Genomic DNA, 23,771 nt, shown 5'->3' on the forward strand with positions numbered 1-23,771 from the left:
GGAAAATGCACTGAGAAGTATGGAAGAACACTTGGTGCAATGTTTTAGGGCCTCCCCACAAACAGTCAATGTTGTCTAATGTTTGTGGAAACAAATTTAGCTGAATTCTCAATAAAGAGGTCACCTGAAAGCCAACAAGAAAAAAAGCCTGTTTGGACACTGTGCCTAGAAAAAGCAGAGCAAGGGTAAGTATGGTTGAGCCCTCAGTCTCTTTCTCTTTGTGCTTTCCAGACGGACTCGTAGCCTCAAGGTTTCTTCTTCTTCTTTAAAAAAATGTTTTCCTCCCTATGTGTTGAGAAGGCCTGGGCAATTCCCATAACTGAGCTGAGCCTTGCTGTGCCCTGCTCTGCCCCGCCCAATGTCCTTAGCAACCCAACCTGGCAACCTAAGGAGACAAAGGCACAGAACACAGGCTGGACTGGAGCGTCCTTGCAAAATGGAACCAGGGTGGCCCTTGCCTCTCACATTGCTCCTCTGCATCTGTACTATAGGTAAGAGGGGGTCTCAGCTCCATCATGCATGAAGCTCCTGCTCCATATCTGTTCAGTGGTGGATCCCCATTCCCAAATTAGATTTCGCTGTTAGGACATGGGAACCAAGAGACTGGAGAATTGGTGTCCCTATGGGTTGTTGTTGTTGTTGTTGTTGTTAGTCAGCTTTTCACCTGAGGCCCCTGGGCAGGTTACAACCATTTACAATGTATTACTAAAAGTCACAGCTCAACCACAAAATGTTATAAAATAAAAAATAAAAAAATAAAAATCCTTCCAGTAGCACCTTAGAGACAGACTAAGGTGCTACTGGAAGGAATTTTAAAATTTTGTTTCGACTATGGCAGACCAACACAGTTACCTACCTGTAACAAAATGTTATAGTTAATTTTCGGCTAGTCAAGGTCAACCTAGACATAGCATGAGTTATCCATGGCCAGAAACTATTGTGTTTTTAAAAGAATAGCAGCTAGTGGGGTGTGGTGTTTTGTGTTGAGCACATGGCGCTGGGGAAGAATTGACAGCCCTAGACGCCATGAGAGCATTACTACAGCCCAGTTCGTCAAAGGTTTCCTAATCCTTCCCTCTGAGGAGATTGGTCCAGGCGTTTGCCTGAGTACTCTCTGAAACAGAAATATGCATGGTTATTTCCAGAAGCAAAGGAGAACAGGTAGAAGGTGGCATTTCCACAGGCAAAGCTTTATCTTCCATATGACAACTTGCTTCTTCCTCAGTTCTCTCTTTCAACATCTGGGAACCCCAGGCTCCTTTGCTTTTGGTTGGGGAGTATGTTTGCTGAGGGAATGTTTGCTCACTAATTGAACTGAATGTCTGGTAGATAATAACAGCATTTTCTCTTGTGTCCCGTCCCCCCCCCCCCCGCTCTAGATCCAGCCATCGGAGACATAGGTAAGGAGAGGAAACCTCCACACTTCCCTACTTAACAGACCTATGACCAGTGGCAGGGGAAGGAAGATCACCCTATGCAGTGCAAAAGCAGGCTTTGATGCACAACAGCTGTTAAAACAAAGTCAGCTGTTCTTAATGCAGGCAAACATGGGTTATAGCCAAGTGTGTATGTTTGAGCACATGCACCTCCAGATGGGCATACAGACACCTGAGTGCCTAAAGTGCTGTTACGATACACTGTGGGGGAAGCTGCCTATGGTTAGAGCAAGGCAGCCTCTCTCCTGCAGACCCAATATTGTAGTACCCTAGGAAGCCTTTGAACAGCAGCTGCACTTAGGCTGCCAGAACTGCACTACAGATGAGAAGAGACAGACTGTAATTGCTCTGGAGTTGAATGAGTACAAAAAATAATAATATTCCTTTATACAGTTAGTTACAAGAGTTGGCATAACCAATTAACAATGAATACACAGCAATAACAATGCATGAACAGCCCAATTCCAAACCGCTATTGAGAACATAACAGGGCATCAGTTTACTAATGTTTGCTGAATGATCACTATCAGTGCTGTTAGGATCTGTTCCTGTTGCTCATTCATCCTCCATTTTTGGGTGTCTTACAAATCTTCTTTCTTCTCTCTTTCTTTTATCCTCAGCCTTGTTTATTTGTTTATGACATTTTACCTGAGTTGTTATTGGAGCCATATCGCAATTCTTGCATTGCAGGAGGTTGGACTTAATGACCCTCAGGGTCCCTTCCAACTCTTACAGTTCTATGATTTTACTATTCATTTATGAAAGCAAGGTGTCTATATTTCAGAAACATGGAAATTACCCATGTCATATGCATGCTTATCAAAGAGGGCTTTTCTCTGCTGTAGTCAATGGTGCCATGGGACCAATACTCTCATTGCTGTCTCTGTCTCAGTGATTGAGGGCATCCCAGACACTGTGGTGCTAGAAGACAGCTTGACACCAGGCACAACCGTGGCCAACTTCACCGGCAACTGTACAGACTCCAGTGATCCACCCACAGTAAATCTGAAGACCACAAGCCCCACCACATCTTTTTTCAATCAGCCAAATTTTGTACCCCCTGACATCTATGAGGTACAAAAGACCTGTAAATTTGTAGTCAATTCCATGTGTGTGTGTGTGTGTGTGTGTACGCAAGGGGAAAGCTTTTCCTGCCATCATGTTCTATGAGAGTACAGGGACTCTTTCCCTCTGTGGCATTTTAAAACACATTTTAGTGGGGATTTTTGAACTGGGACTCGTGAGTCAACAGTGCTGTTGTCCTGCTGCACTGCACGCCAGATATTTCAATCCAATCAAGATGAACTAGCCTCTTGTGGGATTAGAATACAATATTTAATGAATTCTATCAATTAAACATACCTAAAAGAATTGAACAGGTTAAGTGTCATTTTTGTTAACTAGTATTGTGTCATGGAATACAGCTTTTGTTTAGCAAATGTAACCTGATTTTTAATGTATGTGAACATGTAACTAGTATGCAGAAGCATAGAGCATGTCTTCACTACAAGTGTAAAACTGTTTCATACCTGTTTCACTTCATTGGTGCCTACATTAGGATGATATGAAGCAGCAGCAATTAGCTGCTTTCCTTCCCACAAGTATGCAAAACTACTCCCCAAATATTACTGACGGATGCAAAGGGGGAGACTTTTAGTTGCTGCTGCTACTTTAATTAGGCCATTCCAACATGCCACATACTCCCACCTGGCACCTGGGCACCTATCTGGCATATGGACATCTATTGATTGGTGCCCATGGCATCATCAACACTAGGCTGTTCAACAGGATTGAACATGTGGAAGAGAGGTGCATCACATGCTGAGATTTTTTTTCTTCTGGCTTCCAGGTGAGCCTTAGTCCCAGTGCTGCCCTGGATGCTAGACAGGTGAATCAGTATGTTTTGACATTCAATGCAAGTTGCCCAAGTGGCACGCCAATTGAAGTTAAGCTCTTCATTCGAGTCATTGCAGCAAACAGATTGGAGTGTGGCAGTGGACCTGAATACATAGGTAAGGCTCTCACGGTAGCCCTGGTATTTCATCCTAAGGCCCTGACAAGGGTGCCATGGTGAGAAGAGTTTTAATATGGTACAGTACTGCGGTGTGGTGAGGGCAGGGGTGGTGGTCTCGCTCCCAGGCACTGAGAGGCAGTGAGTTCTCTAGCAACATGTGGCAGATCCTGCATGGCAAAGGAGGATGCTGGTTTTTTTTTCAACCACGGGGAGGCAGATTTGAATAGTAGACTTGCCAGTGCTAGAAGAAGGGACTCTGGGGCTGCCCATGCCAGTGGGAAGCTCAGCCTGCAGAGGGCTCCAGTGCTGTCAAAGGGGCAGATTCAAACTAGGGCAAGAGCCTGACTGCTCCCATCTCTTTTACTGCTGCAGGAGAGAAACCAGTAGGCGTTTCAGAGGATGTTGGCCCTGGAGAGTTCATCTACCAATTTGTACTGAAGAGGAGAGGCAGAGGCAACTTGACTGTAAGCACCTTTGTTGCGGGAAAAGCAGAAATGTTGGAAGACTTTAAAAAAAAGTAAAACCATTATAAACTATTATTAAATAAATGCTTTTAAATAAATAAGGACTATAGTTGAGGAGGGGGTGTGTTGTACAGGGAATTTTCCAGTAGTGTGTCTGGCCATGGAGAGAAGGCTTGAGAATTTGGAAGGTGGCATATTCTAACAGTGCCCCAGGCAGAGGGGGAGATAGCAATTTTGGACATAAGTCTTATGGGATTAGATTTTCTTTAAAACAAATAAAGAAACAATTTCCCAAGCCAACTTTTTCTTTTTATACAGTTCTCCATAGAGAATGCCTCTCTGCCTTTCACCATAACTGGAGATGGAAGAGTGCTGGCACCTGCCATGGGTTTCAGTCGTGAGCAAGCTGGCAAGGTTTGTTCCATTGCTCACTGTACCTATGCATATGTTCTGCCAATGTCACTGTCCTTATAACATGTCACTCCCCAGCTCTGTCCCCTTTCAAAAGTGTTCTGTAGTTTGTTAAGGGGGCTGGGAATTGTAGCTCTGTGAAGGAGAAACACAGTCCTCAGGATTCTTCAGAGTAAAACTTGCACTTTAAATATGCATTGGATGTGCTTTAAGTGTATGGTGTGGATCTTTGTCTCACCAGACGTTTCCTCCTAGCCCTGTGACTCCCACCTCCCTGTCCCCAGGTCCTCTTTTCATTAAAAGGCATCATTTGGATGGGGCCACACAAATGATGCTAAAAAACCACACACACAACGGTTTATGGAGGGAAAAACCATGCAGCAGGCTTCTGCTTCTCATGCAGAACTGTAACTAAAAGCATAGTGCTTGAGAAAGCTGACTCAACCAGTTCCTGGTATGATAAGGCAGTAGGGACAAAACATTACATTCTCCATTTCAAGGTACTGTGCCTTCCTGTTCCTGGGGCTTCTGTGGCACTTCAGTCTTCCCTCCCTCAGAGCCAGTGTGGTGTAGTGGTTAAGAGTGATAGACTCGTAATCTGGGGAACTGGGTTCGCATCTCTGCTCCTCCACGTGCAGCTGCTGGGTGACCTTGGGCTAGTCACACTTCTTTGAAGTCTCTCAGCCCCACTCACCTCACAGAGTGTTTGTTGTGGGGGAGAAAGGGAAAGGAGAACGTTAGCCGCTTTGAGACTCCTTCGGGTAGTGATAAAGCAGGATATCAAATCCAAACTCTTCTTCTTCTTCTTCTTGGACCCAGCAACATACTAAGAGCTTGCTTTTGACTAGACCAGGGATCTGCAACCTTTAAGACAAAAAGAGCCACTTGGACCCGTTTCCGAAGAAAAAAAACCTGGGAGCCGCAAAACTCGTCATTATAAAAATAACTTTTTTGTCACTTTTTTATTATTATTTCTTTGTTTGACCCCTCAGAATTACTCCTCCTCATAGAAATAAACGTTAAATTAACAAGTTACCTTTTTGTGTGTGTGTGTTCTTCACTCCCCTTCAAAACAGTGACCAGCGTACATGCCCCCTTTCAATGCAGTGACCAGCGTACATGCCCCTTACAATGTAGCGGACGGGCGGGCGGGAAGGTGACATCAGGACGGTGCGTGACTAACGCACGCACCGCCCCCATGCGACGTCACAGCCAGTACAGCGCCCGCCACAGTGGGGAGTGTTGGGGCGCACAATGCGCCTCCTCCCCTCGCTAGTATCCGCCCCGGAGCCGCGGCAAAGGTATAAAAGAGCCACATGCGGCTCCAGAGCCGCGGGTTGCAGACCCCTGGACTAGACCTATCCCTCCTGCTTGTAAATTCACGCCATGCCGTTCTCCCTGCAGACGTTCTCAATGGTCATTGTGGTAACGGACAGTGGTGGGAGAAGCTGCCGCAGGACTCTGGCAGTGAAGGTGCTGCCTGTTTACCACAAGCAAGTCAATTTCACGTGAGTTGAGTTGTTACTATGTTGTTTTTAATGGTGTTATATGGTTATATGCCACCCTGATATTTTATGATAATGCTGGTATAGGGCACTTTTATGAATAAACAGCAGGGAGAGGGATACAAAGGCTCTTTGGCTCCAAGTTCCCCACAGCATAAACTTAAGGCATGAGCTACTTGCCCCAATATGTTCTGCCACCGCTGGTGGTTATGCAATATCATAAGAAAGGTGTGCTTAAGAAACTTTTACCACAGAGAGTGCTGGGGCATCGCTCCCAGATAATGTCTAGTCACACTTGACCTGAGAGTTGCACTTCTGTGACACTGCAAAGGATTAAAATAGTGCTTTTTTTGGCACCTCTAAAATATTGCCTCCTCACAAAGCAATCACTTTTGATGTAAGGAATGTACATTCAGGCCATCAGAGATTTGAGCCAGGGCAAGAGGCTACTGATCCGGGCTTCCCCATTCCAGGGCACATGTGGGGCCCATCCACTTCCCCTCTCATTAACTTGTACCAGAGAAGGAAAGCCCTAGCTCTGCCAGCCTTTTGAGTAAACAAACAGCAGGTCCCTGTGATACCTGGAATGTCACTTTTCCCAACCATATCCCTTCAAGTGCCATGCCAGAGAGGCTATTGCTGACTAGTGGCTGCCAGTCCCTGGTGGTAGAGGTGGTAGAGATGATCTGGATTTGAGAGCAGAAACTGAATTAGGGGAGATTATTGACTTGCTGTAAGGGAGCTGTGCAAATCCCCTCTAGTGTCAGGACAGGTTTACTGTCTCCTCTGTCCCATGGGCCTGGGCAGCACAACAAGAGCAGTGAGGAGTGTGAGCTTCCCTGAAACACCACCAGCCACCATTGTATTGGGGACTGGGCCATCGCACTACGTCAAATTCTTTGAAGGAAGCATCGAGCAGGGAGGACATTCAAGTGTGTGTTTCTCTTTCTTCCCTTTGATGCCACACATATTGTTGGAGTTGCATGGAGCAGCCATAACTCACTTTCCTATTTTTCAACATGACTCTAAAAGTCCTTGTTGTCCTGTTAATGCTCTGCTTCCTGTATTATCCCCAAACAGGAATATTCAACTATGAGTAGATGGGGTGACTTATAGCACCTGGGGCTTACACTCTTTTCTTCATGATATAGGGAGTCATCATTAGCAATATCGGTATCAGAAAACACAATTCCCCTCCAGCCTATTGTAAGAGTCAATGCCAGTGGGGAAAATGTGCTTTACCGGATCATCTCCTCTCTGTCCACAAGGCATTTCACCATTGAACCAGGTAAGGAGAATCCAGGGATGTGGCATGGAACCCACACAGCCTCAGGGAGGGCTGGGCTTTCTGTGGTGGTCATCAACAATGGTCTTCAAACTATGTCAGCCATCTTACCCTCAAGGAGCTGAGTGATCAAAGCCAGTCTCTTGCTTGCATGCAGACACAGGCATAATCAGGAACACGTATGACCTAAATCTGAGACGCTATCCAGACTTAACTGAAACCCTGCTTACAGTGGAAGCCTACAACATGCTGCATCCCACAGATAAAGCCACCATCACCGTCAACATTACAGTAAAGCGGCAGAACCTGCAAGGACCTCTGTGCACCCCTACTGTAATTGTGTAAGTCTCCATAGAGCAAAAGGATCTTACTCAAGCCTGAGCCAGCAAAAGAAATGTAGTGTTTGAGGGTCTCTCCCTACCTGCTATGCACAGCAGGGTATAGCAGTATTTAAGGTATAAGAGGATCCATGGGTATTAACCATGAGTAGGCAAACTAAGGCCTGGGGGCCGGATCTGGCCCAATCGCCTTCTAAATCTGGCCCGCAGATGGTCTGGAAATCCGTGTGTTTTTACATGAGTAGAATGTGTCCTTTTATTTAAAATGCACCTCTGGGTTATTTGTGGGAAATAGGAATTTGTTCTTTTCTTCTTCTTCTTCTTCAAAATATAGTCTGGCCCCACACAAGGTCTGAGGGACAGTGGACCAGCCCCCTGCTGAAAAAGTTTTCTGACCCCTGGATTAACTATTAACTATGGGGACTTGTGGCTCTCCAGATGTGATTTGGCCTCAGCTGCTATCAACTCCAGACAGGGATGAGGAGTGTTGAAGATCAGCAACATCTGGAAGGGCCACAGGTCTCCCACCCCTGATCCAGAAGTAAGAACGATCTTAAGGGCTAATGAGTCAGAGCAATCAGAGCACAAGAATTGTCTTCTTTCCACTGACAGAACTGTAGCCCTATGGAGAAGCCTTGACATGCTTGAGCGTCTGTTTGTCTTGTCAGCAGTGATCAGCTCTAAGAGAGGTTATTGAGAAACATAGGCAAAGTGGGGAGGAGGAGATTTTTCTCTCCTTTCAGATCACCATTTCTATCCTTCTGCATCTTTTACTCTTTGAGGCTATTGCTGCTTAATCCTAGGACTGAGATTCCAGAGACGACACCCATTGGGTGGACACTGCCGTCTCCATCTTGTAATGATGTAGAGAGTGGCAGCGACAGGCTTCACTACGAAATAATGGAGGGCAGCCAGAGCCCTCCCTATAGCTTCCAAATGAGGCACTCAGAACTACAGGTAAGCCCTTGGGATGGACTTATTTCTTTCATCATATATGTTAGGGAGAAGGAGTGGGGAGAGTGGGCAAGGCTTAAGGGTTGAGTAGCTTCCAACATACCTAGCCATCCTCTCAGTTTTGCCAGAATTTAGGGCAAAATGTCTCAGGGTACTGCTTAATTCCAATTCAGTCACTTTTGGGTACCTGAGAGATAATGAGTGTGGTATCTCTAATTAACAATGAGTTTACCATTTTCCCAGACTAAGCATCTCCCCTTGGCAGAGGATGCTATTAGTTTAAGATGTGCCCATATGGTCCTGACCTTTCTGTCCTTGGGTCCTGGCAGGTGAACACCACTTTGGACTGTGACTCTGAAGCTATGGCCAGCCTTAACTTCCAGTACCAAGCCACCATTCTAGTGACTGATGATGGAAGTCCTCCACAAAACAGTGCGTACTGCTCTGTCAGTCAAATGTTATTTGGGTTTGGTCTTCTTTTGATACGGAAGGTCATGGGAAATCAGGACTTCAGCAAGATCTCTCCTGGATTGGCTTGCTTTGAGGTATGGTAGGAATCAGAGGGCAGAGGTGACTTCCCCTGGTAAAATCCTCACTGCAGAAACAGTTATTGGAGCTCTCTGTTGGCAAAGGTAAATCTATCATGTTTATGGCTGTTGCCTGGATTAGTACCAGGACTTAGGAACCCAGTGAAATGCAGGCACAAAGCAAGCAGTTGCTGAGGATCAGAACTAAATTATAGGCCAGATGGTATGTGTTCAGTAGGCAGTGACAGTGTTTTAATGAGCCTATTTGCATATGTTTCATAAGAAGTTGGAATTTGGATTTATAGCAGAAGACAGCATCCCCCCCCCCAATTTTACATTTCTTTTGTACCTCTTGGCTTTGGCTTCTGTTAATACACACACACACACACACACACACACACACACACACACACCCCACTTGGGTGCTTCCCTTTTGGCTTTTATGAATCCAAAATCTATACCAATAAACTTGAGTTCTCTTACCTTTGTATATTATGTAAAAACCTATGCAAAGTCCCATCTCAGCTCAGACCTCGATGAGCTCTAGCTCTGAGGGCCTTCTGGCAATTTCCTTATTGCAAGAAGTTACAGGGAACCAGGCAGAGGGCCTTCTCGGTAGGGGCACCTGCCCTGTGGAATGCCCTCCCAGGAGATGTCAAAGAGATACAGTGGAACCTTGGTTGTCGAACGTAATCCTTTCCGGAAGACCATTTGACTTCCAAAACACTCGACAACTGAGGCACAATGGGCGGTCAGCAAATTCCATTGCAAAAATGGAGAAACATGCCTCAGAAGCCGTTTGACTTCCAAGGAGCATTTGAAAACGGAAGCATTCACTTCTGGGTTTTCGGTGTTTGGGTTCTGAATTGTTCAGCTTCCGAGATGCTCAAAAACCGAGGTTCCACTGTAATTATACAACCTTCTGTAGACATCTGAAGGCAGCCCTGTATCAGGAAGCTTTTAATGTATGATGTTCGGTTGTGTTTTTGTGTATTCTGTTGGAAGCCTCCCAGAGTGGCTGGAGCAACCCAGTCGGATGGGCGGGATAAAAAAAACAAGTTGTTGTTGTTGTTGTTGTCAGCTGCTGACCACTGCAAATTCTACTCAGCTTCTGCTCTGGCTTCAGAGATTTTTACCAGACACTTTGAGGATGATTCAGAGGCAATATGATAGCCATCTTCAACTATGTGAATGGCTGCCACATAGGTGATGATGCAATTTTGGTTTCTGATGCTCCAGAGACTTAGGACCTGAACAATGGGTTCAAATTTCAATAAAAAAATTTAGATTAAACTTTAGGAATAACTTCTTCACCCTGTGAGCCACCTGACAGTGGAACAGGTTGCCTTATAGGCTTTTAAGGAAAGACTGGCTGGCCATCTGTCCAGGATGCTGTAGCAGACAGTTTCCTGCATCAGCTGAGGGGTTGGGCTAATGACCTTTGAAGCACCAATTCTGTCACTCTATGATTCTGTACTTTGCAGCCTGATGAACTAGAAATCTCCCTTAATTAAAAAAGAAAAAGAAAAGAAATCTAAGGCAGCAATCCTAACCCTATTTACCCAGGAGTAAGCCCTACTGAATTCAATAGGACTTACCTCTGTGTAGTCATAGTTAGGCTGGTGCTGTAAGAGCCTTAGGGTGCTAAATTCTGAGCCCAGTACCACATTCTGTGCTTTTTTAGTGCAAAAGTGGAATCACAGAATATAAACAGCCTTGATTGTACCATTTTGCTCTGTTCTTAAGAGTAGCCTCTCCATACCACCTCACCTGACTTGGCCACCCATATCGTGGGCCCATCTTGATACAGCCATCTACTAGGAATAAAGAAACAGATTTGCAAACAATCTCTTCCTTTGGGGGTGTTTGAACAAGGGACGGATGTGTTTGTGTGAAGCTGCAATCCACATTCCACTTCTGCACAAGCCTGAAGAGGCAACAAAGTGTAGTGAACATTGATTTGCCACAACCCTACAGAGAATAGCAAATACTGACACAGTGACCAATCCTTCTGTTACATTTCCCAAGTGCCTTCAAAAGCATTCCAATGAAGAAAACATGTTGGAAGAGGCCTCCAGGTTGAACATTTTAGTTGCCTGACCACATTGGTTAATGAACAATTTGAAAAAACCTGACTGAAAACAAACCAGGTAGTAGCTCAACAATGAACTTTGTTAACGGGTTACCACTGAAAACCAAAGCTGCCATCCAACCAAAGTATTTTCAAGTTTGATTGAATTCAATGAACATGACATAAGACTATGCCTGCCACCCTGCATTGAAATCAGTTTGCTTATTGTTAATTTGATTGTGTCCTGGGTGTACAGGGAGATAAGAACCACCAATTATTGTATACCATAAAAGTCATGGCTAAACAATAAGGGAAACTTTCAAAGCAGCTGTAGAAATTCTGCAAATCATCTGCCCTTATACTTGTGGCTGGTTGATAAATAATCATACTTTTATCAATAGCATAAAGAAGATAATAATGACTTGTGTTGATATTTCTTGATAGAGAAAATGTAAGTCATGTACTACAGGGCTGTTGACTACAGTCATGTACTACAGTTGTTGGCTGATTTGACCTTAGAAGAAGTCCCACAAACGTCTTCTGTGGTACATGAAGGCAGACTGTTACTAAACAAATTTGTCATGGACAAGCAACAACTGCATGTGGTCTGTGTCAAAAAATAAACAGAGGATCAAACAGAAAGCCCAGCACAGACCACCCTCAAAGGGACACATACTTCACACTACAAATAGCAAACTGACAAACATCCAATAAAATTGAAATAATTAAAGCACACAAACATGAGAATTGTACGGAAAATTTTCTGGATTTTTAAAAACAGTTAAAATGAATGTGCAGAGAAATGTGGTATCCACAATGGGTTCATAGACAGTTAATATGTCTAATAATTGCAAACATTGAATATATAAGTGTATAAACTGGCTAGATGAGGGTCACGGAGGCAGGTTGTAAGAACAAAACAGTGAGCTCTTTGACTGGGTGGTTGTGAGAGCCATACCGCACCAGATTCTGGCCAATCACAAAATAATTAAAACTACACATTAGGTGACGACCTATTGGTTTAAATCTGGATCTGCCCCAATCACATTTCAAGCAGTGTTTAGAGGGACACAGTTTTTAAAGTGAATGGGGTAGGTATATGGGGGGTGTTTGTACTGAGCACCTCTACGCAAGGGCTACCTCCCAGCTGGGGCAAAAGACCCTGACAAGAGAGGCTACAGGGGGGTAAGTGACAGGTATGCAGTGCTCTGTTCACACATCCCTCTTGCTTGAAAAATCAAACTCCACTTCCTCTGGTTACATGTAACTGGGTTTAAATTAAAGTTGGAACCTGCAAGCCTGCAGCTACCATATACAATTTGAGCCGGGCATTTTGCTAATGGTTATGTAGGCTGGTTTCTCAGTTCCTAGCCAATGCTTAGCCAATGCCTGCTGAAGCTCGAGATTTTGCTTCCATATTTATTGAGCATCCTGATTGGTTTGTACAAATTATGTGGGAAGTTGCTATGACATCCATTTCCTTGAGTATTCTCCCTGGTTTTTTTTTAATGGGGAGGTTATATGATGTCATATCAGACAGTATTTATCCCATAATTCCCAGTGCATTTCCACATCACTTTCCTTACCCCAAAAAATCTGGGATTTTTTCCCGGGGGTGGGGGAGGTGTTGTGCAAGAGCACCAAATCAACTGTAGCTGTGCAGCTTGAATTTGCCAGTATGTGATTGAATCTTGCCTGTAAAATAATGAGTCTGAAAGTGTCCCTAGTCACCTAGGCTTCTCAGATTTGTTTCTGTCCTCTGCAGCCACAGTGCAGGTGTTGGTGACAGTAAGCCGAGTGAATGAATACAAACCAGAGTGCTCAAGGCAATTCTTTAGCGTCCCAGAAAATGTAGGCTTTGGATACTTCATTGGCAGCATCAATGGCACTGACCGAGACTATCCTTTCAACAACATCATATACAGCATCCTGGGTTCAGAGGACTCTGTTTTCTACATTGGCCGTCGCTCAGGTAAGGAAGGGGATTGGAATCCTGTATGACGTATCCAGGTAAACTTATGTCACCTGCTCTTAGCCCTACTTCCCTTGTTTTATATAACACACCACTTGTCTGGGTTTATTCTCCAGCTCTTGACTTAACTGGGCTTTCTTGCATTTTGATTTAGATGAAGGTTCCTCCCTCTCTCACACACACACCCAGATTGGGACTGATCTGGTCAGCCTAGAGACCTCCAGAGGATTTTGCTAGGGAATAATGGCCCATGCTTCACAACACTTTGCCTTCTACTTTCCCAAGGCCCATACTCAATATCATCTTAAGCAGATCATTTAACACCCTTTTAACTACCTACCATACTCGCATCAAGGGGGTGGAGGAATGGAAGTGGGGATTCAGCTTTGGCAGTTGTGAATATGGACCTGGGAGTGGCTCTTATTACAAAGTACAGTGGTACCTCAGGTTAAGTACTTAATTCGTTCCAGAGGTCCGTTCTTAACCTGAAACTGTTCTTAACCTGAAGCACCACTTTAGCTAATGGGGCCTCCCGCTGCTGCCGTGCCGCCGGAGCATGATTTCTGTTCTCATCCTGAAGCAAAGTTCTTAACCTGAAGCACTATTTCTGGGTTAGCGAAGTCTGTAACCTGAAGCGTATGTAACCCGAGGTACCACTGTAGTATAAATGCACAATTTTATCTTTGTGGCACAGGTGAGCTCTATGTGTTGGGACCACTGGATTATGAAAAGCAGAAGTCATATCATTTGGTCATCCAGCTAAGGGACTTTGATAATGGCGTAAATCCTGAATCGACGAAGACGAGTCTGTGTAACATCACCATTAATGTGCAGGTAACTGGACTTGGCAGGTGGGTGAGTAGAGTGAGGTTGTTTACCCCACATGTGTCCACTCAACCACTTTGATTGGCAGAATCAGCACTTTTTACAAGTGCCACATAATACCCACAGGGCCGGATTTAAATTTGATGAGGCCCTAGGCTACTGAAGGTAATGGGGCCCTTTATATGTCCAGCTGTCTTTTGTCAACAACAAATTGTCGCTGTTTTTTGTGTTGAATATATGCTATGGACCTAATAGGTCCATGCACAACACAAAACACTGTTGCTGTATGTAGGTTTTATTTTATTTGTTTTATATATTATATTTTGGAAATGTACATCCAGTGGTTTTTTCCTTTAAATTTTTTGGGGGCCCCCAAGAGAGTGGGGCCCTAAGCTATAGCTTGCTTAGCTTATATGTAAATCCAGCACTGAATATCTGCACCATATCTATAAGAAGACAATCCTTTGGAATCTGAGGGAGCAAGGAGCTGAAGCAGGGAGGGCAGAGAAAGCTAGTGAATGGCTGTAGGTGCTTGTAATGAACAGCTGAACTACATACTTTTAAAACTACATACAGCAAGAAAGAATCTTCAGTAAAGAATGGGGGAGATAGGTGGATTATCTAAAAATAATATTGTAAACAATTAAATACCTTAGCAGGATTAATTTAAAATCTAGCAATTAAAAGGTGACTTTGGAAGAAATATAGACAGTAATAAATAAAAGGAGTTAAGGAGGAAATGCAGTTTGAAAATGTTTGTATAAAAAAACCAAGGAAGGGGAGTAGGGAAATGTAAATAATTGTGTATGTAATCATATTTGATGGTTATTATTTAAAATATTAAAAACTGGGGGGGGGGGATTAAATAAAATAAAAATAAAACTACAGTACACACAGCAGCTGTTAACAGCCTGCTCAGGATCCTGACCTCAGTATACAGTGAAAGTTGCTTAATTGTTTCTTCCTGAGTCATAGTCCTAATGGATATCAATGGTCCTCAAAACAGCTTTTTGCCCCAAAAGGGAAGCTCCCCTTGGTGCCAATGGGTAGTTTTATGGGTGATGAAATGATCAACCCACCGAGGCCCTAGCATTCAAGACATTAAATTATTCTTTCATTGGCTCAGAGCAGAATCTGAAATGAACTTTGGGAAATGAAATTGCAGAAAGTAAACCCTTTCCTGCCAAAATCAAGTGCTGTAGACATCTGCTCTATGTCATCTTTTGGCTGTTGCTTGGTTCACACAGAACACTGCAAAAGCATGGGTTATAACTGCTTCTTAACACTTCCGGCAATGTCAGAAGCCCAGCACATGAAGGGGTCCTTGCATGGAACCTCGCTTCTTGGAGCACCGGTGATAATTGCAAATGGGAGATGGGAGTTTGGGAACAATCCTTTCCAGGACTTCTGTGCCGATAAACACGATCCCTTTCTTTGCTCCTAGGATATAAATGATGAGCCCCCTGTGTGTAATCCACCCTTTTATCAGAGTTTCATACTTTCCACAAGTACTACGTGTGTCACTAATCTGCAATGCACGGAAAAGAATGAACGAAGTGAACTTGCCTACAGGATTGTTGGAGGTATGGAATGGCTGAGGCAGAGCATTAGGGAATAGGCAACAAAGAGGCTACCCTAAACTGTGACATTCTTTGGTTCCAACTCCTAAGTGAAGCTGCTGAAGGACAGAGGTGGATTTAGCAGATATGGGCTACTGGTTGAGCTAGATAGCCATCAGTGGAGGGAAACAGGAACTTAACGGTGTGCTGAAGCTACAACTCTCAAGGCAGAACTGAAGTAGCAGAAAACATGAGAAGGTCTGCCTGAGAGTGCAAGCCTATGCAAAGAGGGCAGCAAGGGACCGCTCTAGGTTGTATTTCTGATGGCAAATACTGAGTGTGCACCATACACTTAAGCAGGTTTAATAGTCCTTCCTCCTCAGGTCAGTGGTGTAGAGAAGGAGGGAATGCATAGTTCTGGAGCTTCTTTCAGAGCTGGAGCAATGGCATAACCTGCCAGAGTGCCAGGAATAACTGACTGGTCCTCATTGCTCTGCCAAGTGGACTAGGTGATAATGAGGTTTTCAAGTTTGACAGATCACCGTGGAGGAGATCAGAGAATGAGGAAAATAATTTCACAGAGGCTACATACTTATTTATTTTTCTTTGAGTAGGTTCCTACTTCACATTAGCAGGTAAATTGTTACAATTTAGATAGATTGTTTGCATTCACAATGGAAAACTAAAAGTTAATCTTAGCTCAGATGTGTTTTACAAGTTACAAGTTACACCTATGCAGTAAGCACCGATGAGTTCACTCCCAGGTAATTACGCATAGGTCTACAGTCACACTTATCCTAATAAACTGGTATTGGGCTTTGAACTGCTGCTCTGTATGCTGTTTATAAATAAATCAGCACAGTTGGGGGGGATTTAGACTCTACTTTGGGTCATGGCAATGCATCCCCCACCCCCAGTCTATGACAGCTAATAATGAACGCCTGCACTTAAATCCTGAAGTGCGCTATAACACTGTCCTAGGGAATCCTGAGAACTGTAGTTATGTGAAGCAGGCTTTGGAGCTCAAACGGACCTGCGTACACTCTTACAAAACTACAATTCCGATGATTCTTTCGGGGGAAGCCAAAACAAGTTAAAGTGATATACAGCTGATATAAGTAAGGTTTGCAGCGTAGATGTGCTCCCCTCCCTCTTTTTCAGGCAACACAAATGGGCGCTTTCGCATGAATGGAAATTGTATGCTCCATAATACCTTCTCCTATGACCGTCCTGGCATTTTTGACCCCCTCACTTTTGAGCTGCTGGTGGAAGTGACAGACGGTGGGAGCACACCTCGCTTCAGCACCACCGCCACCGTTCTCGTTTACGTGACTCCCTGGACCACGACAGTGCCTACTACTACCACCACCACCACGGTGAGGGGGCAGATAAGGACATGCTGTTGCCAGGAAGCCTTGAGTCAATCTGATTCACATGAATAGTCACACTTGCACCAGTGCCCCTAGACCAACAGCTCTTTCCCTGGGCTATGAAGTGTGTCTGCTATAGGATGCTTGCTTGCATTATGGTAGCTTAATAAGTCACTTAATAAGTTCCATTTATAGGTGAACGCGACCTTCCTAATATGACTTGACCTTTTAGCAGCATTTGACACCTTGAATTTGAATTTGACAGCACTTGGAAGCCACCTGGATCATCTGAAATTAGACATTAGAATTGGAAATTGAAATTAGTGACTGTGTGATCTCAGAGTAGTAATGGGTGGCTGCTAGCTCTGCTGAGTTACAATTATTGCATGGACTATAGCAAGATTCCATCTTTACCTCTTCAGTGTTTCTGAGTAGTCACTGAGAGAGTTCCACTGATTATTTGCAGTGCAGTGAGAAGGGAGAAGAAACAGCTCCAGGACTTTTTTTCAGAGTAGAAGTGATGAAATAATTGCTAGAGTGCCCAAGTTGAGAGTGGCATTCATGAGTATGGGACATGTTATAACACACTCTATGAAGAGTTGTACTTGAAGATGGTTTGGAAGCTTCTATTGGTGCAGAATGCTGTGGTAAATATTTTGGAAGAATATTCCCGTGAGTCAGTAGTAGCAGCTCCCAGGTTCAAGTGAAAATGCTTTTAATAACCTTTAGAAAAGGGGGTACATGGGTATGCAGCCTCCATTAATCACAATTTGGGAATAAATCTATTTCACTGCGTGCCATGCTGGAAAAAATATTCGGTACATTGTCAACAGGTCAGAAGGGCTTAGTTAGTCCAGTAGCCTCTTACTACAGGTTAAGATCATCCCCATACATTGATGAAGGAACAAATTGAGAGAAAATTATGGGAAGGTTTAGATTTGAATAATTCCACTAGTTCCAATGACTTGATGGGCTTTCTCAAGTGGAGCCTGACAAGCCTGAGCTTGTGTGGTTTTGCATACTAGATTTATGTTCTTTTGATTTCAGACGGTGCCCAAGGAGCCCATCACTTTGCACAGAACTCTGAGGTACTGGGCACCAGATCCCTGGTTTGTGGTGGTTCTTACGCTCACTGGAGCTCTCCTCTTTTCTGCCTTGGGTTTATTGTTCTGGCGACTCTGCTGGAGGTGAGTTTCCAGTGAAACCTCTCTATCCATACCTTATTTCATATCAATTCCTGACTCAGCTTTGATGTCAGTGGGATCTTCATTAGCAGTGGTATCTTCATTAGCAGTGGTCTAATAACCCAGGCATATTCTGGAAGGGGACCTGTCGAATCTGTAACCAAATATGAACAATCATTTTAACAAGAAAGAGCCTGATCTGGTCCCATAGATCAGTACCCTCTCGAGCTCAAGGAACATTTTGGCTTGCTAAGTACATTCTCAGAACTCTCACTGTTGTTTGTATTTCAGGAAACCACCAGGAGAGACATCTCAGCCCCTACTGCAGAACAAGTAAGAACCCCTGTCCATGACACAGAGCCTTGTGCGACTTGGGGGAGTGTTGATTCTCATGGCATTACTTGGACAGGGCCGAAACTAGGCTTTCTGTTACTCGGGTCAAAGACCCAGTTTGTCACATACCCCCACACGTGTTTGCGTACACACCCACACCCACCCACCCCTCAACACATTTCTTCATAAAGGGAATAAAAAGTAGTTTGAAAGAGGCTGGAGAAGAGATAATCTCTCCAAATAGTAAAATTGTCTGTGTGTGTATCTGGCTTTCATTCAGCCTTAAGTAGATCTCCTCAGAGAGTAATAGATCATTTGAGGAATTATAAGAAGTATTATGACTGTATGATATAACAACAGCAACAACGGAAGCTGTGATAATGATCGGACACATACCAGAGAGTAAGCCCTATTGAACTCAGTGAGACTTACTTCTTCTGAGTAAAAATGCTTAAGATTGCAGTATAAGATTGCAATCACAGTTACTGGGAGTAAGCTGCATTGAATTCAGTGGGACTTCTGAGTAGTAAAGACTTGCAGTTCAAGGTTCTAAATAGTGAAATAAAAGAATAAATACTCCACAAGTTTCCTTAAAAATATGCTGGATGCTGAACCATTGCAATTAAATAATTTAAAGTGGATTGGCTACATTTTCCTTCCAAATTACAGGAAGGGATAAATACAAAGTGCTTCATATGCCAGCATCACATTTCTTCCATTGCAGGAATTTTATTTTCAGTATGAAGAGGACTCAGTTTTTATAGCTGATTGTATGCAGCAGTGCCCTCTTTATGTATTCACATGGTGCAAAAATGTATGTTGTCCTTTAGATCCACACACGCACACACACACTGAGCGAGCGAGAAAGAGAGAGAGATCTTTTAATTGATCTCTGAGATGTTGGGGGAAGCAAAAGAAGAAAGCAATAAAACTTCCCCTTTTCATCTTTGCTTGGAGAGCAACCTCCTTCAGGATTTCTCTTTCACAAACAGTTCCAAAAACAGACGGGGGGGGGGATTTTCTTCAGTAGCGCCCCTCTAGATGCTTCACACGGGCTGAGACCCCAGCTAGCCACCCCACCCCTTGGAAGGGTCTGTCTTACAGGGCAAAGTCTTGTAGGAGGTAGAGAAATGAGCTGAAGCACATCTCGGCTAAGAAGATGGAGTTATAACAGCCACTGACCACATACTACTTGGAAGGGCCCAGCTGAAGTCATTGCTATGGTGGGGGGGTTTCATAGTTTGTTCAACATTCAGGAACTTTATGTATATACAGCAAATACAGACTGTCAAAATTCTGTGCCAATTTAGCAATGCAAAAACTGCACTAAGAAAAACAAATTATATCACTCCTTATGCTTTATGCAGATTCATTAAATTTGCTCATTTGCCATCATTCTGCTGCTTCTCCCAGCCATGAAGAGAAACATAATGAGCTATGCTGGGCACCAAAGCCTCACCATATGGCTGTGAGGAAATCTACGGAGTTTCCTCACGCCTCCCAGCTTTTTAAGTTTCACCAGACATTGTTCTGCGTATTTTTGAGCCTGGTTTCACAGCTTTATGGGATCTTGTTTTATCTCTCTTTTTCTCTCTGTCTCTTTCATCAAACAGGGAAGTTTGAATTCTACTGAACTTGTGCGAGGTGCTCACTGTCAAATACACACACCTCTGGTCACTCTCAGTGATAAGCTCTTATAACTCCTGTATCCAGCCTTAAGATATCAGAAGCAATAGGGTGAACTACGGTTTCCTTGGCCAGCAAGAGACTGAAGGCCTATGCAGCTCTCAAGAATGGGCCTCTCTCGGCTGTCAAAAGCCTTGACTATGGATGCTGCTGGCAGTGTTAATTGGGCAGATTTGGGAGGGCTAAGCCTAATAATAAGGCAGTCTGGTCTCCCTGCAGTGGAGCAGAGCTTCATCTTAATGATTAATCCAGACTATTGCTTTGTCTGCCATTAGCCTTGATGGACTCTCACAAGGATGCCGAGTTCCTTCTGATCCACATTTCTCATTCTGTAGGGACAAAGGAGTGGAAAGAAATTACGTCACAACGGAAGAGCCAAGCAAGGAGAAAGGGAAAGATTCCACTGAGGCACTGAGTCTGGTAGGGCATAGTCCACTTTCAATTTCCCCAGTTGGTATGTACTTAGCTTGCTTCTACGTGCTGCTATCAGTCACCAGCAATCAGCCTTGTGGCAATTCTCCACTTCCATGTGTGGAACAGCCTTCCTCACCTGGTGCCCTTTAGATGTTTTGGACTACAACTCCCATCAGCCCTAGCCAGCATCACCCATGATGAGAGATGATGGGAGTTATAGTCCAAAGCATCTGGAGGCCACCAGGTTGGGAGAGAGTGGTCTAAACTGATATGGGGCCATGAGTTTGTCAGGGATTTGATGCTCAGCAGTAGATGTGTGACACTCTACTGTGTGCTAATGTTTCTGGATTGTGTGGCCAACCATACTTGTGTTAACAGTGTACAATCCATAGAGCATGACATAGAGCCTGGCATGTCTTGTGTCCATTGGGATCCAGTAATGTGCAGACTGCCTACTTGGTGAAATGCTCAGTTCAAAAGCAGCTTTCCTTCCCTCGCAGTGCTCCTTGTCCCAAGGTTGGGACTATGATTATAACGTTATTTCATCTATTTCTCTTCCTCTCTTGCTGTAGCAACTCCAATTTGATGGCCGTGCCCAGGACCCTGGTAAGATAATTCTCCATTGTTTAATAATTGTTTCAAAGCACTCTCAAGCTGCATGGGGACAGTATAGCAGTTCAGTCAGTTTATCAATCATCAAGCAATCAATGCAACATGCACATTAGTTTTTTCATGTCATTGAAAGAACAGCCATGCCATGCTTCCCTCAGCTAGAGCTGATTTCATTAGCACATGGGTGAGAACACAACCCTTTTAGACTGTGTGGGCCAGATCCTTCTCTGGACCCAACACCAAATACCAACTTTGACAGGTGAGTAGGGCAACCCATCAGTCACATGACATCATCATACTGATGGTGGGCATATACCTCTTCCACCTAATTACCTTGTGACATCGGCCTTGAAGCCTTAACGGGAGACAGCTGTATGTAAGCTCATTATTTCTGAGGTTCTAATCCATTCCCATAAACCAGTCTTAAAGGGGCAAAAATGCCACAACCTCCTGCATTGGAAGAGTGCAGGGTTGACCTCCCCACACCTCAGCAATTTTGCTTTCTGCAGGGATTGGGTGCATATCTGAACTGGGCAGGACTGACCTCTTTGCATATCAACTGATGTTGGGGAAGCCAATACTACTTTCTGCAGGAACCAACTGTACACATCAGTTCCCACGAGGAACAGGCACATGCAGCCATACCATTGCAGTTCATCAGCTGAAAAGTGGGTGGTTCAGTCCTGCTTCTTTAGGGATCAATTTCCCCCATTCATCAGCTGATGCCAGCTGCTCAGTGGGATGATGCCACCTGATTAAGAGGTGGGCATGGTTTCAGGAGAAACCGTTTTATATTTTTAACAAAAAAATCTCAATGCGGTTTACAACCTACATTAAAACATCAAATAAAACAATCCAGAATAAAATATTACAGAGGAAAGTCAAGCACACATTCAAAGCAGCATAATGACCAGGAAACTAAAACATTAACTTATAAGATTCAAAATAAAACCTTGCTAAAGGAAGTCACATATAAAATGCACAATTAAAACAGCATAATTAGCAGGAGCATGAAATGTTATCATAAGCACAGAACATATTGGCTGCTGTTGCTGCCAATCCTGCCAATGGTGGTTCATGGCGGCTGTGAAAGCTCAGGCTTGATGACCTGGATCTGCAATAAGACAGAGAGATTACATGTCACAGCAGTCAGCGAACCCACAATCTATAACTGGCTCTCTGGCAAGGATGACAGACTGAGAACCATGTGGGTCTAATGATATTATCAGGCTGTGTAGATCCCTGTAGGATGCCATAACTCTGGACTGGGAAGTTTGAAGGTTCCAAATGAAACAAATGCTAGGTAGGAACTACAGATGCCATAGGGCAAAACCACTTATAACCTCCACGTTTGTAGCTTTAAAAAAATGATTTCATACAAAATCAGGCATGAATGAAACCAATGCAGAAAACAGTCTAGAAGTATTGAAGCAGAGACACTGTGGGTGTGCAGTGTGGGATTGTTGTTGGGCAGATGGAGAAGGCAAAGAATGGGGACGTAGAGCTAAACTGGACAAAGGCCTAATGTTGTTCCTTGTTTTATGTCCCTAGTCACTGGCCAATATTACCTGTTTGACAGCAGCACTGGAGCACGGCGCTGGGTGTGAGCATGCCCTTTTCCATCTTAAGGAGTGAGGCACAGGTGTACACAGATAAAAAGGAGAAACGGGGTTTTCTGCACAGCACCAATACTGTTTTTCACATATACATATAAAAAATTGTTACCTGCTGTTTATGTTGGGCTGGCAACTAGCCTTTCCTATCATGTGCCCCTAATTGTTTACATTGACTTGTGCATGTTCCTGGGGAATCAGAGAAGCCTCTAAGAGCCTGTTTTCCTCCTGGCTAGGCTTCATCTGATAAACTTCAAGATCTGACAACTTGGGTTGCTACCTTTGTTTCTTACCCAGCTCTAGAACTTTGTTCTGATCCAGCAAGGCTCTTGTGTTCTTATGTTCTCTGTGAAAATTGTGCCATAATAAAGGATGTCCCTTTGATTGTGTATAGAAAGCCTTTCTTTGACTAACTACTAAGTTAGCACAACCATTTCCAAAATATCTGATACTAGGGGTAGGGAGGTTAACAGGCCAAAGAGCAAGTTCTAAACTTGTGCGTTTCCATTATGTTCTAAGAAGAGCTAAGATGTTATCTTTAAAATAAGAGGGGGAGGGGGAGAGCAGAGCCTATTGGGTGCGTCTTTCCTAATAGCTCCCCCCCCCCAAAAAAAAACCACCCCAACCTGGAGCCAGCCTTGTGGCTTGCCCTTAACATCAAATGAACCATTGTCCCTGAACAAAATGCCTTCAATTGGCATGTCTGGTATTGAGAACATCATATTATTTTGTGCACCCTGATGTTTCCTGAATTTTGATGACACATGTTATCATCAAACCACACTGAACACTGACAACAATTTTCATGTGTCAGAACAAACTTGGAGACCCTCCCATGAAGCATACAACTGCAAGGATTGATTACTAATGTGTTATATATAGAGGATGGCATTTGGAATGTTAAAGAGTGTTCAATGACACTTAGTAAACCAGTTAATCACTCCCATTTGTTAGATACAGAGAGCTGATCAAAGAAGGACACCTTAATCTGATGACAGCTCCAGTGGCGTAGCATGGGTTGTCAGCACCCGGGGCAAGGCAAGTAGTTTGCGCCCCCTAACCCGTGGATTTGCGCCCCCTAACCCGTGGATTTGCACCCCCTAACCCTAACGCCCAGATGTTGCGCCCAGTGCGGCCGGCCCCCCCTGCACCCCCCAAGCTACGCCACTGGACAGCTCTATTGCAGGGACATTTCTGT

General features: G+C 44.0%; 1 protein-coding gene across 3 annotated transcripts; it reads left to right on the forward strand.

The window, feature by feature from the left end:
- The first annotated feature begins 245 nt into the window (after window positions 1–245).
- On the forward strand, window positions 246–22,957 carry CDHR4 (cadherin related family member 4). Of its 3 annotated transcripts, none has more exons than XM_081185847.1 (20): window positions 246–491; window positions 1,380–1,400; window positions 2,329–2,510; window positions 3,286–3,448; window positions 3,823–3,914; window positions 4,233–4,328; window positions 5,730–5,833; window positions 6,982–7,118; window positions 7,273–7,456; window positions 8,257–8,410; window positions 8,737–8,839; window positions 12,771–12,977; window positions 13,672–13,811; window positions 15,247–15,385; window positions 16,523–16,737; window positions 17,779–17,918; window positions 18,207–18,248; window positions 20,270–20,354; window positions 20,921–20,954; window positions 22,512–22,957. In XM_081185847.1, exons 1-20 carry the CDS (start codon window positions 359–361, stop codon window positions 22,565–22,567), a joined length of 2,427 nt encoding a protein of 808 aa, XP_081041973.1. In that variant the 5' UTR covers window positions 246–358; the 3' UTR covers window positions 22,568–22,957. The 3 variants fall into 3 exon arrangements, with proteins under 3 accessions (XP_081041973.1, XP_081041974.1, XP_081041975.1); XM_081185848.1 differs by having other exon boundaries at window positions 247–491; window positions 1,386–1,400; XM_081185849.1 differs by lacking the exon at window positions 1,380–1,400 and having other exon boundaries at window positions 247–491.
- The last annotated feature ends 814 nt before the right edge of the window (window positions 22,958–23,771 follow it).

The sequence above is a fragment of the Podarcis bocagei genome (genome assembly GCF_964188305.1).
Source record: "Podarcis bocagei genome assembly, chromosome: 2".
NCBI lineage: Eukaryota > Metazoa > Chordata > Lepidosauria > Squamata > Lacertidae > Podarcis > Podarcis bocagei.

Coding starts and splice junctions, on each gene's coding strand:
- CDHR4 (XM_081185847.1), top strand. CDS start 359: ATGTCCTTAGCAACCCAACCTGGCAACCTAAGGAGACAAAGGCACAGA. Junction 13,812..15,246: donor ACATCACCATTAATGTGCAG/GTAACTGGACTT, acceptor CTTTGCTCCTAG/GATATAAATGATGAGCCCCC. Junction 20,955..22,511: donor TGGCCGTGCCCAGGACCCTG/GTAAGATAATTC, acceptor TTATGTCCCTAG/TCACTGGCCAATATTACCTG.